This window comes from Myxine glutinosa, chromosome 4 (genome assembly GCF_964187855.1).
Source record: "Myxine glutinosa chromosome 4, kmMyxGlut1.1, whole genome shotgun sequence".
NCBI lineage: Eukaryota > Metazoa > Chordata > Myxini > Myxiniformes > Myxinidae > Myxine > Myxine glutinosa.
In genome coordinates, this window is record NC_136264.1 from 29,925,177 (window position 1) to 29,940,379 (window position 15,203).

General features: G+C 46.2%; 1 protein-coding gene across 2 annotated transcripts in view; it reads right to left on the minus strand.

The window, feature by feature from the left end:
- Positions 1-15,203, minus strand: part of LOC137424550 (COP9 signalosome complex subunit 1-like) — a 146,530-nt gene that overhangs the window by 49,541 nt on the left and 81,786 nt on the right. For both annotated transcript variants that reach the window (XM_068112124.2, XM_078775574.1), the window contains exons 2-4: positions 6,100-6,213; positions 5,758-5,939; positions 35-205 (exon numbers count right to left, since the gene is read on the minus strand). In XM_068112124.2, the coding sequence (XP_067968225.2) occupies positions 35-205; positions 5,758-5,939; positions 6,100-6,198 (452 nt within the window). In that variant the 5' untranslated portion in view covers positions 6,199-6,213. The remainder of the gene's footprint in view (positions 1-34; positions 206-5,757; positions 5,940-6,099; positions 6,214-15,203) is intronic.

A 15,203-nucleotide genomic window follows, 5' to 3' on the forward strand; every position in this document is an offset into this window, starting at 1 on the left:
GAGAACCATGAGCAAGCACATATCCTTCTCTTACCGAATGCTCTCCTTGATCGAGTTTCTCTTGTTGTTCTTAAGGTCCGTGTCTAGGTTCTCCAGTTTCAGAAGTGCCTTCTTGCGCTGAGACTCTACCCAGGCTGTGTCCAACGGAGGGATGTCCGCCTCGGTGGCCCCACCTTCTGCTACATCAGGCAGGACAGATGACTGACTGTTCAACCAAGAGGGAATCAGAAAGAGAGAGTGATAACAAGCATGAACTCGAGGCAATAGTCGGTAATAAACACTGGAAATAGGGTAACTTTCCTCCATTTTCCAAAACATCAGAGCTGTGGGATTTAAATTATGCACTCCAACAACAACAACAACACCAACAGGCATTTTAAGGCCATTTTCCCTGCTAGAGTGGGGGTTAGCCTTGCGGGCCCCATGACAATCTTCTCCATTTTGCCCTATTTTCTGCATCTCCCCTTGTTAACCCCCTTGCCCGCATTAAATTATGCACTCCGATGGTACAATGTTGCATGAAATCACGACGAGCCGTGACAGCCTTCAAAACACAACTCTCATAAAGAGATTAAGAGTCTATCAAATTTGCCAAAAACATCAAGACACACTTCATAGCAAACTAATAATGCAACGGAAAAAGGACAGGGACACTGTGTGGTCCAACCCCGTCCTGACGTCAATTATATTTGGAGGACAGGGACCTTGAGGCCTATCCAGTCTACCTGGGGAGAGCCCCATAGGTTTAGCCGAGCACTACGAGATAAGCTTCTACAACCACAATGGCAATAAAACCCAGTATCTGGCGATGTTACGGCTATAAATTTAAGATGCGCGCAAAACCTGCACCTGTGCTCCTCTCAATGGGTGGTTCTTTCCCATGACAGAACATCAATATGAGCAAAGGATTTTGCAGTTTTACTTAGTAATTCAAGGCAGGGAGGTTCAACAATGCAATTGAAACAGCGATGGTAAATGAGGACATGCAATGGAATGCAAATTGCATGCTTAACACACAACAGGCCACAAACAAATCCGAAAGAAGGCCGACACGTTTAAACAGCTATCTAACGCAGGGAAAGCATCAAAATAGCAAGATGACTGTGCAGACAATCATTCAGAAATATAGCCAATTTGGTGTCTGTCTGTCTCACCGCGACACATTCGGTATTACTTATCCAATGTCAACCAAACTTGACAAGAGGACAACAGATCACACGATGGAGGTTGTAGTGACTTCCGTTTCTCCCCACTCCCATTCTCAAGGAGGATTTCGGCCTTGGGCAAAATCTGTGTTGAGGCAGCAAATCGTGGCATTTTTCCAAGGCCACTTCTAATCAAAAAGTAATAATAGCACCAATGATAATGGCATCATATTTATGTTAGGTCAGGTAAAATAAATTATTAGTTTCTTGTCCGGGCTTTAAAAAAAAAGGAGGTCAGTGCCTTCTTACTATTTGCTATTTTCCAGATTTGTTATATTTTTCTCAAAATGGCCAACACAAGGTGAAATGAACCAGACCAAAGACAAGCACTGCCACCAACACACATCCCATACAATGCCTTCAGAAAGTATTCACACCCCTTGACTTTTTTCACATTTTGTTATGTTACAGCCTGAATTTAAAATAAATTAAACTGAGATTTTTTTGTCACTGATCTACACATAGTACCCCATAATATGAAAGTAGAATTTGTTTTTTGTTTTTAGAATTTTTTCAAATGAATTTGAAATGAAAGGCTGAAATGTCTTGGGTCAATAAGTATTCACCCACTTTGCTATGAAACTCATTCAGTTTCCTTTGATCATCCTTGACATGTCTCTACAACTTGATTGGAGTCCAACTGTGGCCAATTCCATTGACTGGACATTATTTAGAAAGAAACACCTTTTTACAAGGTCACACAAATGACAGTGCATGTCAGAGAAGAAACTCCACCATGAAGTCCAAAGAACTGTCCGTAGAACTCTGAGATAGAATTGTGAGGAGGCATAGACCCAAGGAAGTGAATAAAACAATTTATAGAGTGTTGAAAGTTCCCAAGAGTACAGTGAGCCCCATCATTAGGAAAAATAAATAATATGGAACTACCCAGACTCTTCCGAGAGCTGTCTGTCTGACCAAACTGAGCAACCGGCAAGAAGGACCTTGTCAGGGAGGTGACCAAGAACCAAATAACCACTCTGACAGAACTCCACAGTTCCTTGGCTGAGATGGGAGAATCTGACGGAAGGACAACAGTCTCTACCGCACTTCACAAATCTAGACTTTATGGGAGAGTTGTCAGATGGACGCCACTCTGGAGAACATGCACATGACAGTATGCCTGGAGTTTGCAAAAAGGCATGTGAAAGACTCACAGCATGAGGCAAAATATTGGAGCCAAATATTCTAACTAACATCGAACAATGAATGGAGCCAAAAAAAAGGCAAATCCTTGAGGAGAACCTGCTTCAGAGTACATTTCAGAGGATAAATTTGTACTGAGGCACAGACCTTAGACATCATGCCCCATGGAAGGCAAATCCAACGGAAGGCAATACCATGACTTCAAAAACTTTCTACCGACCTTCCGGATGCATACACAAATGAAGACAAATTTAAGATCCAAGTTTGCTGTACTTTGTCAGTAGCTCAAATACAGCTCCCGACAAAGCTTGTTCTTAAGATCAATAACGCACACGTTATCACACGCTATCAAACTTAACTGTACATGTTACGTATGCACGTACATTTACATGTCTCGAACATCGCAATCGCTGAGCGCGGTGCGGCGTGATCAAGCGTACTTACAGACGAGATTGAAATCATTTACATGAGCGCGAAGCCCACAGAGACTGCAAAATAATGATTGGTCTGGGTTCCAGACTCAAGTGACAAAAAATTTAAAGTTTTATTTTTTATTTTTAGATCTGGACAGATAATAGTAAATATCAATAAAGGGAGGTAGCCGTCAAAAAAAAAGCAGGCAGGGACAAGAAACAAATAATGTATTTTACTTGGCCTTATTAAAAAACAATATAAAAAAACAAAAAACAACAAAAAACAATAAAATAAAATAAAAACAACAACAAAAAACAATAAAAAAACAAACAAAAAACAACAAATAAAAAAAACAATAAATAAAAAAACAACAAAAACAAAAAACAATGCTTATATCCCCCCTCGCCAAAGGATTTTTTTCATCATTGGACAAATACTGTGTTAATGTTTATAAACAGCGGATCGTGACGTTTCGTGGGCACCCCAAAAAATATTATAAACCACAAATACGTTTGATTACCTTTTGAAACAGTCACTACTGCTGTATAACACAAAATGGAAAGGGAGAAAACCCAGGGTGTATTCAGTTACCAAGCAGCTAGCAAGCGCTTCCCAAGCCTGCCGTTCCTTATCAACAGTTTTGAATGGAGTACTCCCTTGGATGCTTCAACCACTAAGTGAGCGCTCTATAAGAAACTTGGTAATCGAGCACACACTCAATGTTCTGGAAGCCCAAGCTGAGATCTACTGTTATCTATATATTCCAGAGAGGATAATAACAAGAGCATTCCTTCCGCTCCAGTACGGAGTGGGTGTACTAGTTAAAATAAATGGGGCAAAAATAAACACAAGAGCGAAGTTGATGACTCGCCATCTCAAATCCCAATGCTTCCCACCAAAAGCAAAGTTCAAAGATGGCAAAAAGTTCAATTTCAAATTTCGAGTTAAACTTTCTTCCCCATTTTGATGCCTGTGACCCCAAGTCCCCATTCCCTGGGGCATGAAAAGGAGATAAAATCCCCAAAAATAGTTACATATTTCAGTCATACCCCAATATTGATTGCATATACAAAGTTTACTTTTAAAAATGCGCTGCAATTCCAATTTTTGGAATTTGAACTTTTGACGTCACCCCAGGGGCAGGGCCAAAAATGATGCTGCTCTTGCACCTTCGTACTATGCAGTGATCATAACTACCAAGTGTGGTAAATGAATGCACAACTGCTTAGGAGGAGACAGGGTGACGGTTGGACAGACTGAACCAATTCCAATAACCCCTTGTTTTTTTTTCAAAAAGTAAAGTCGATGGTACACCATCACAAAGTGGTACTACAGAATTCGATGGTAAACCATCACAAATCCCCACACTTCCAATGTTGATTGCAGATACAGTTTCAGATGAAAATGTTCTAAAATGTGCATGTAATTGCATTTTTTGGTCGTTAACCTTTTGACGCTGCCCAACATGATACTGCTCTCACACCTTCTTATCTGCTTGGCACGTGATCATAACTACCAGGTTTGGTAAATTTCTGCACAATAACTGAGGAAGAGATAGCATGACGGATGCACGTACCGACAGGGACAGACACAGACAGACTGACCTGATTACAATATGCACCCGCTTTTTTTCAAAAAAAACGTGGGGATCATAAGCTCAGGCCTGCCCATTTGACCAGTTCACCAGGCCTTGAAGGCAGAAGGCTCAGTCCCGAGTGCTAGGCATCTCTACAAGCATCTCCACCGCTCGTCTGGCTTACGAAGTGTCAACAAAGTTGATTATTTTTGCTCTGGATTACTATCCAGAGCAAATTACAAAAGGTGCAGTTATGAAACTCTACATCCATGAATGGGGAAAGGCGAGAACACAAAAAGAAGAAGAATTTGCCCCACGTGCCTGCCAAGCACTTGATCGGTGACCATCCAAAATTTAATTGAGCCTTGATAATGTTATCGACCAAACAACTGAGGTTGAGGTTTCAGCCGGAGAGGCAGCAAGATGAGGTGAGGTGAGGTGCACAAGACTGTTATGGTGAATGTGATTTGACTCTCATCTTACTATAATTCACCAAATGTCCGTCTGTCCATTCGAAGGTACAGCAAAAACGGCTGAACCGATCGCAACGATATTTTGGGTGGATATTCCTGGGACCCCTTGGGGTAAAATAGGCCATATTGTTTTTCGAATTTTTTCCCAATTTTCCAATTTTCCAGTTTTTCCAAACACGATGGAATAATATTTACCAATATGAACAGAGATGTGGCTTTTATTGAAATTCTACAAATACTGTTTAGATTTTGATGAGAATTACGAACCTGCCACGAATGCAGAAGTGGACAGATTACGCAATGCGCGGGTTTGATAATATCCCAATACAACCGTCATTCAATCGTAATGTTTAATTGTTAAACGTTAATCGTGTTAATCGTTTTGTTAAAGTATCAATTGATGAGTGGAATTGAGTGAATACAAGTACGATTTTGAATTCGTAATTGTGTTCACCCAACCGTATGGAACTTCACATCAGGATTTAAATATTTGTTTATGTCACGAATGTTGTTCAATGTTTATTATATTAATGTGTATTTGTGATTGGAGTTATGCTGTATGGAATGAAAAAAAGAGATATCGAGTTCAAGTGAATGACGAAATGCCGTGACAGTTTCTACTTTCTAAACGTGAATTCGCGGATCGCCATATGCAGATTCGCCATTGACTGGGAATGGAACAAACGTACGCGTTTGTTTGCGAATGGGTACGTTTTTCATTGAAGTCCTCCACGAACTTGCTGTCCATGTCTGACGTGCGAATGAAGGTGCTTCAGGAATGTGGAATTTATTGATTTCATGCTTTATCGTTCACTGTTTCTGCATTGTCTGTTTGCTTCTGGCCTCCCACCCATGCGTAGCACGGGTACCTCACTAGTATAATAAAAACAAGGAGAATGACATCCGTTGACTCCAGCAGACATGAGATGAAGATCACAATCACCTTAATGCAAGGGCTAGCTTGCGGTGCAGCTCCTCATAGAGGTCTACATTGAAGGACTTTTGCACATGAAGCAGAGCTGCAAACAAAGCCTTCACACGTAGGAGAGGACAGTGTTCAGCCACGAAAGCAAGTCTCTCAACACGCATTGGCCCAGCGTACCCTGCTGCATACGCCTCCAGATCCTGCAAGGGACAACACAAAGGGATCAACATAGAGGAGAGACAAACATTCGTCAGGTGGACCAAAAAAGCGAGGAAATGGTGTATGGATGTCTTGGTGTGTCAACTGTGAATGGTGCAGTGGCATATAATATAAATTTTCAGGAGGTGCTGGTGCAAGTACCAAAGTTTGGTTTTCTATGGTGTAGCTGGCTCCTGCGGGTCCTGCGTCAGCTGGTGCGGACGGCTCCTCCTGCGGGTCTATGTCGATATCCATATCCATTAGTTCCAACGATGCCTGCAGACATCATACCATGACATTACATAAAACAATTACATAACAGCAATGCATGCTGTTATGCTGTACACCACATTCTACAAATCCACAAAACGTGGTTGTAATAATAATAATAATAATTAATAATTCATTTATTTTGTATAGCGCTTTTCCAGAAGCCCAAAGGCGCTTTGACAGAGTGGCAAACATAATGCATAACAATACATGAAAACAACAATTTCAAAAAAGACAAGAATCAATAGGGAAATATTTAAAGCAAAAGGAGGGAGAAGGAGAAGAGATAGTCAGGGGTTAAATGCTGTGGGTTGAATGTTGAATGCAGTGTTGAACAGGTGGGTCTTTAGTGATGTTTTGAATGTGGTGAGTGAGGAGGAGTCTCTGATGGTGTGAGGTAGTGAGTTCCAGAGGGTGGGCGCAGCGATGGAGAAGGCCCTGTCCCCCCAGGATCTGAATTTGGTCCGGATGGAGGGGGTCAGGAGGTTTGTACCAGCAGAGCGGAGGTTGCGGGTGGGAGTGTGTCTGGAGAGGAGGTCAGCCAGGTAGGATGGGGCCAGGTTATGGAGGGCTTTGTATGTCAAGAGGAGGATTTTGTACTGGATTCTCTGGGGGATGGGGAGCCAGTGAAGCTTGTAAAGGACGGGGGTGATGTGGTCACGGGTCCGGGAATGGGTGAGTAGACGGGCAGCAGAGTTCTGAATGTATTGGAGTTTATTGGTGATTTTTGAGGGTGAACCATAGAGGAGGCTATTGCAGTAGTCCAGACGGGAGGTGATGAAGGCGTGGATGAGGGTTTCTGCAGCCGTGGAGGAGAGGGATGAGCGGAGACGGGCAATGTTTTTCAGGTGAAAGAAGGCTGACTTTGTGATCTGTTTAGTGTATTTGTCGAAGGAAAGGGTTTGGTCAAAGATGACGCCAAGATTCCGGATGTGAGGGGAGGTGGATACTGGGATACCGTCGATGTTGAGGGCAAAGTTATGGGTGGATTTTGTGAGCGTTTTTGGGCCAATGATGATTATTTCAGATTTATCACAGTTAAGCTTGAGGAAGTTGATTTGAAGCCAAGATTTTATTTCAGTGATGCAGTTTGTCAGGATAGAGTGGGTGTCGGTGGAGACGAACTTGGTGGAGATGAAAAGCTGGATGTCATCGGCGAAGCAGTGGAATTGGAGACCATGACGGCGGATTAAGTGACCGAGCGGGGACAGGTAAAGGATGAAGAGGAGGGGGCCAAGAACTGAACCTTGGGGGACACCTTGGGGGAGGGGAGCAGTGGGGGATTTGCAGTTATTGATGGAGATGAACTGGCATCTGTCATAGAGGTATGATTTAATCCAAGAGAGGGCAGTGCCGGTAACGTTAAAGGTGGATTCAAGTCGGGTGAGGAGGATAGTGTGATCGATGGTGTCAAAGGCAGCGCTGAGGTCGAGGAGGACGAGAATGTTGAGGTTACCAGCGTCAGAGGAGAGGAGAAGGTCGATTGTAGTTGGGAACAATCGATAATTCAACATTAATAGCTGCCCCGCAGCTGAGGCCCATGTCCAATGTTTTGATCATCAGCTGTTCTGCATCTGGAACTGTGCAGTCACATGACGAAACTGCAATTAGCAGATGGCGAGACCCAACGTCGTTTCCACCATTTCCTCAGGCATCATTTTCAGGCGATGATGAAAACGATGTTGGGTCTCGTCATCTACTTATTGCAGCCACGTGATACCCCCATCTGCCTGAGGAGGGTATTTAAGGCTGCACACAATGCCTGCACAGTCGGAGATGATGACCACTTAGTTGGACCTCACCCTTGCCACTGGGCAGGTATAAGAATTGGCGGTGCCTCCATTTTTGAACATCACCTTGTACAGTACTACGATATACGAATACCATGCTGTTCCGATACGTTTCTGGATCCTACAGATTATGTAAATGTAAAGCTTTATTTCAATAAATATCACACAAGCATGACATTTAAATCGGAACTAAGTATCAGATTAGAGAAGTAATCGATTCATTGCAAATGCTCCATCAAGCCTATTTTGTTTTTGCCTAGTGTTACGTGCTCCTCCCCAAACCCCGGTCACGGTGTATCTCCGAGCCCCGAGAGGAGTCACGGCAAACAGATCTGTTATTCTGTGTGTCAAAGATCAATGGTGAAACCACACCAATTGTTACCAACAAACAAGTATTGCATTAAGATCACACAAGAATAACAGCACAATAACAATATTAATCAATTGTACAACCAATATATCATTCCTATGATGGTACCATCAGTTTCGTACAATGTAACTCACTGTGCTCCAAGTGAGCGAAAATAACATTCCCAATGTCTCTGTCCCAGCTTCAAACCAAAGTCGATCCACGCTCCAGTGATCGTCAGAACGATGTTGTATCGAGACCAGAATCCCGCTTGGTTGACAGTCACACTGCCAAAGATGGGAAAAGGTGTCCTCAAGAGGCGACTGGGAAATCACACCTTCGGGTATGGACGTTCAACGGCTCCCAATCGGCGAACCGCAAATTCACACTCAAAATCCACGTTACACACACACACCAGGTTAACGTCTGGATGCGGTGAAATGGTTGAAGCGAGGTGAAAAACCTGGAGCGATGCGAAATCAGGCGCGAGCAAAATGGCCAACGGTCCGTTCTCGAGACGTAACGGCACTCCAATGATTCTCTTCGGAATCAACTGCAAAACCTGTCACCAGGTTTATCTGTCACAGCGATAACAACTCTGTCGCAGGAATCGCTTTCCCAGGAAACCCAAAGTTCACTTGTGACCCCCGTTCGCCAGCGTTTGCTCAAAACCTCAACGCAGCTCGGCTCCTTCTCCGACCTCACTCGCTCCGCCTCCTTTTCCTCCTCTTCCTCCTCTTCTTCTTCGTCCGATTCCCGATCCGGTTTTTCGGTTTCTTTTTAAAACATTAATTTTTTTTAGCTTTTGAAAACAGTTATCTCCAATTCACTTAAACGATAACAATAATAGTACATGGAACCAAAAATATTTACAGTGGATGAGAACCACAACAACGGAAGTGACGAATCTGTAACACTAGTTTGTCAGAAACCAACCTGGGATGAAACACGTTGTTTGCTGGTGGGGAGGAAAATTTAAAAAAAGTCTTGCGGCATTCTTTGAGAATAATGATGCAATCTGTTTCCCAATCTTACATGTGAAAACCAAGATACCAGCCGTTAGTTACATTGCAAATATGATCGGTTCGAGCGAAAGGAATAAACTCACTCGGCCTGCAGACTGAACGTACTTCACTCATTAACGCTACGGAGGTTTGGGACTCAAAAAGCCCAATGGAAATGGATTCACACGAATGTTTCACATTCATTTTCTTTTTTTGTATACAGTCAAGGCTCGTGTAAGAGCTAACACATGACATACGAAAGCATGCACGGACACATAAAACTTACAATAAATAAATGGGGCTGGAGCCAAGAGGAGGAGAGAGAGGAAAGCAAACAAGCGCAACAACAGTGGAGAACAGTGACCTCGGTAGATCTGTGGAAGGGAGAGGGCCGGTGGAGGAGGGAGTGAGGTGGGTGGAAGGGGTACATGCAAGGTATAAAGCAAATGAACACGACTAGGAATTTCAGGAAAGAAGTTGGAGATTGAAAGTGGTGGATTTGGGGTGTTTTAATGAAGGTAGAAAAGAGCAAGTTTTGGATGTGGGAAGATAAGAGAAAGTGGTGAACAGCTGTTTTAAAGACCTGTAGAGAGGAGAGGGATTGAAGAGAGTGTGGGACATTGTTCCAGAGGTGGGAGAAAAGAGGAATGAGAGAGTGAAGTTGAGCAGAGAGTCTTGATTTTCACCAAAGAGGGTTTCTGGCAGATCTTGTGCATCCTGCAGGAATATTTGGGGGACACAGGACAGACAGAGCTGGGGGAGCTAGGCCGAAGAGGAGTTGGTAGAAGACAGAAAGACCACCAACCACCTGCCTGCAGTAAGAGAGAGAAAGGCCCTCAGAATCAGCTTCATTGCGGGAGATTCCAATGATTCTGAATGCTTTGGTTTCAACAGCGTGAAGCCGAGCTAGGTGTGAGACAGGAGCACCAGCCCAGAGGTGAGAGCATTATTCCATTGACCTGCGGACGAAAGCTTTGTGTGTGGTGAGGAGCTCAGAAGTGTCCAGAAAGGACTTCGCACGATGGAGGATGCCCAGACGACTGGCTTTGGAGGCCAGCTTGGAAATGTGGTTTTCCCAGGAAAGATCATGGCAGATAGTGAGACCCAAAAGCTTGAGTGACAGAACTTCTTGGAGACGATTATTCAGAAAGTGGAAGGGAGGGTTGTCCAGTCGGTCTTTTCTGAGAGCCATAGTGAGAGTGTGAGATTTGTCAGGTTTGAAAGACATGTTCCACTTGTTTGACCAGTCTGTGATTTTGTCCAGGTCTGCAGAGAGTGAGGAGGCTGCAGACTGCCGATCTGAGGGATGAGGAATCTGAGGGCAGAGAGGGGAGTCAACAGCAAAGAGATAGAGAGGATTTTCCAGAGAGTCGAAGGGATCATTGATGAAGACCAGAAAAGCACAGGACCCAGAATACTGCCTTGGGGAACTCCAGCCTGAACAGGAAGGGAAGATGAGAGAATTCCATTCAGGGCCACACGATGACTGCGACCAGAGAGGAAGTTGGCAAGCCATGTGTGGAGGTCTCCATGGATACCATAGAAGGAGAGTTTGGTGAGCAGAGCGGGGTGCCAGACCGAATCGAAGGCACAAGATATGTCAAGGGAGACAGCTCTGATTTCCTGTTTGGCATTGAGGACCTCCATCCATTATTGAGAAAGCAGAAGCAGCATGTCCAGAGTAGAATGACCTGGTCTGAATCCAAATTGATGGTCTGAGAAAGCCATTGGAGAAGAGGAAAGGATTTAATATCAGAAGCGATGATTGATTGACAATGACAATGACAATTTTCTCTAAAAAGAAGTTGAAATTGACAAATGTATTTGGTCTCCACAATTCTTTATTTCACTGTTAATATTACAGAACCTTTGTTTTTGACTCAGAACTTAATATATCCTTTTAAATCAGAAAATAAAAAGAAATGGCATTGACAAAATTATTGACACCCTCGACTTAATATTTCGTAGCACAGCCTTTGGGCAAAATAACTGCAGTCAAACAGTCAAACGGCAGTCAAACGGCAGTTCGGCAGTCAAACGGATTGGTTCGGCAGTCAAACACTTCGGACTGTTGCGGATATGGGATTTGGCCTCCATATCCGCTTGTAAATATTCCCCTATTTCCCCAATACCCCCCAACTATCCCCAATCCCCCATTCCCTAGTCCCATTGCCTGTAAATAACACTCTGTAGAACCGACCTTCCCCTTTTTCCCCCATTAAATGTCGTGCCCAGGTCCACCGCATCTCACGTAGACAACTTTCGGACATCTTGCTAGTTATTCTTAGTCTATGTCAGTTAAGGACTCGTTTCCATTAATTCTGACTCTTCGTTGCACCAGAATGTGATTGTATGGCACCAGTAGTGAGTTTAGGACCTCCCCATACCTCCTCCCATCTTCCCCATGAAACAACAACAACAACAACTACCACAACAGCGCGCGGGGAGTGTGCGTCCTCACTCCGGCTCGGTTAGCCGCCATTACCCATGTGCGCCGACGGGGTTACCACGAAGGGGCTGCCTGTCGGCCCCTCGTCAAGGGCGGAGCCCGGTAACCCCCCGCACCCAATAAGAAGCAACGGGCCGATTCCATCTGGGGCGGAGCTAACGAGCCGAGGGCGTGTCACTCCCCGCCGGATATACGCAGCGACTTACCGGACGTGACGTCAGATGCGCCTCAGCCACGAAGGAGAAACAGACGCCACCTCCAGCGCGACGAGACCTCCCGCATCTCTGGACCGGACCGGGTCGATTCTGCCCCTGCGCCAAGGTGCACCTTGAGCCTCGACTACCTGCCCTTCCTTGCCATCAATCCCCGTGTGAGTCAGTCTTGTCCCGTTTATCTGTCGTCTGTCGGGGTTACTATAAGACCGTATTTAAGTGCCTACCTTCCTATGCTGTCTCTCTTGTCCTTGTAATCTAACGTTCCGAACTATTATAACCTCCTCCGGAGGTCTTGAGAACTGTACCCCTGGTGTCGTGTCATTTAATCCAGCCGTTGTGTCCTTTCCGTAATTGATTTAGCATAGCGCGACTCGGCCAACGTTCGAGTATAATCGGGTAAACTGTGCAGACGCGGTCATACCAAACCGCTCGGTAAACCAACATCCACAACCGCGTCTGTAACATTTGGTGTCGAGGAGTTGGATTCGGACCTGGGACTAAATTTGTTAGGCCCAAATTTTGGAACACCAATTGTACCATGAGGGTAACAATTGGTGTTGGGAAGTGGAATTCGATCCGGAGCGCGTTTCACGCGCTTGAAATTATAACGGCGAAATTTGATTTTGTTTTACGAAAATAAAAACCCGAATTTTGAAAGTCGCGCTATGGCAGACCAAGACGGCTGGGTTCCGGTAGAAGAGAGTGAGGCAGGGTCGATCCAGGACCAAATTGAGGGACAAGAGGAGAGCGAAGCAGTGAGGGTAGCAGACGCACGAAATGGCGCCTCGCACATGGCCACGGCGACCACGCCCGCGGCCGTGGTAGCGCCGCTGGTGGATTCGAACCTTTTCCTCCTGCAAATGAGGGCCCTTATGGAACAAATGGGTGAGCGATTGGAGGGCCAAATGGGGGTAATGGGGAACCAGATGGATGCTCAGAGTGAGCAAATGAGGGCTGATAGTGAGCGATTAGAGGGCCAAATGGGGGTAATGAGGGACGAAGCGAGGGGTACCGGTGAGGGGTTAGACAAGAAATTTGGGAAGTTAGACAATAATTTTGAGGAGTTAGACAAGAAATTTGGGAAGTTAGACAATAATTTTGAGGGGTTAGACAACGGGATAAAAGAGGTGAGAAATGGGTTAATGGGGGTAGAAAACAGAATGGCCGCTCAAGAGAATCAAATGGAAGGGATGCAAAAGCGGTTAGAGGGGTTAGAAAACAGTATGGAAGGCAAATTGAGGGACATGAGGAACCAAGCGGAAAGGGAAGTTAAACAAATGGAGCAGCGGATAGAGGGGGTCAGAATGGGGGTAGAAACCAAACTGGATGCTCACAGGGAGGAAATGGAGCAGATGAGGGTGGCATCTGGGCAGGAGATGCAAGTGATGGGAGAGGAGATCAGGAGAGGAGTGAGTGAGGAGGTCGGAGGAGTGCGCGAGGAGGTGAGGCACTGTGAGGAGCACATGGAGAAGGAGGTGAGAAAGGGGACTGTAAAGCTACAAGGGGGCATAGAGGACCTGACGCAGGAGGTGGAACAGCTGACGGAGGGACAAAAAGAAGTAACGGAGCAGGTTCAAAGGAACACTGCGGTATTAGGAGGGTTAAAGGCGACACAGAAAGAACTAAAAGATGAATTGATAGCGACGAAGAGGGAATGTCAGATGGTACGTGAGGGACTGACAACGAGGTTGGACGAGGTGACAGAGGTAATGGAGACAAAGGACCGGCAGGTGAGGACGCACATGGAAACGGTCAAGGTAGCCTTGGAGGACGAGCTTGAGGAGACGTACCGGGGAATAAAGGAGGTGAAGCAGAAATTAGAAGAAGTGGAAGAAGGGGTGAGCGAAATTAAGAAGCGACGGAGAGAGGATAAGAAAGATAAAAGAGGAGGTAAAAGAATTGGTCCAAAGTCTGTGTTCGGATCGTGATGATGTGCTCATTAACCGGATGAGGGATTCGCAGGTGATGGAGGAGAAGCGAAGAGGAAGAGGACCCGGTGTAAGTGGTGACCAATATGGTCGTGCGTATGAGGCGCCAGGGGATTTAAGGAGCTTGGGGGTCGAGATGGACCCGGGTGTTCGTGAGAGGCCGTTGGTGAAGTGTGCGACAGGTCTGGTGTGCGAAAAAGGAGGTGTGCAAGAAAGTCCGACTCTGGGGTGTGTGAGGAAAAAGTGCGTGCCAAGGAGTGAGGGTGCTGGCGAGAGTGAGTCGGTCGTAGCGCGTGTGCGAGGGAGCACATGGAAGCGCGGTGTGGTGAGTGTTACAGAGGGTGTGACGGGAGAGTGTGCGCAAGAGTGTGCGCGAGAAAGGTGTGTGACGGACAGGTGCATGGGGAAAGAGTGCGCTGTCAAAGGCAAGGGAGAATGCACGCCTGTGGTGAGTGTTACAGAGGATGTAACGGGAGAGGGTGTGCGAGAAAGATGTGTGACAGACAGGTGCATGGGGAAAGAGTGCGCTGTCGGGAGTAAGGGTGAGTGCGTTGTCAAGAGTGGAGGTGAGAGTACTAAGAGTGACACGGAGCGTGAGTTGGTGGTGACAGGTGAGAAAGGAAGCACACCTGGAATGGTAGAGCGTGAGTGGGAATGCACGCTGGAATTGGTAGTGAGGCACGTGGTTGGGTGTGCGGGTGAGAGCACACCTGTGATTGTCACAAAGGAGGTGACCGAGAAAGGGGCGCGAGGAGGTGTGTTGGTGAGGTGTGCGACCAACGAATGTGTGCCAAAGTGTTCGGTGGTCAGGTGTGTGACCAAGGCTGTGAGTGGAATGAGGGTACCTGGGTGTGTAAGGAAAGGTACGAGGAGCATGGGAACGGCTGGATGTGTGAGCAAGGAACGGGCTGCGGGGTGTAAGCATGCAGGTGAAGCACCGACGTTAAACGGAGCAGCGGTTAGAACGACTTATAGCCGAATCGGGCCCTCGGTGCGTGCCGGGCTTCGCGTGCCGTGAGAACCAGCGGGGATCCGAGCCACGGCGGGTTCGAAAGGACCGCCGTGCGCGATCCACGCTGGGCCTCGCGTGGAACGGCCGCGTCCGGGCTCCACTAGGCAGAGCGGGCAGGCCGATAGGAAGGGTCGTCATGGCGACCACTTTTTGGTGAGACGATCCGGCAGGTCGAGATCGGGCCATGGGATGGCTCCGTGCCGAGATGGTGCGTGGGATCTCGGCCCGGGTAAACCTCCTTCCCTGCAC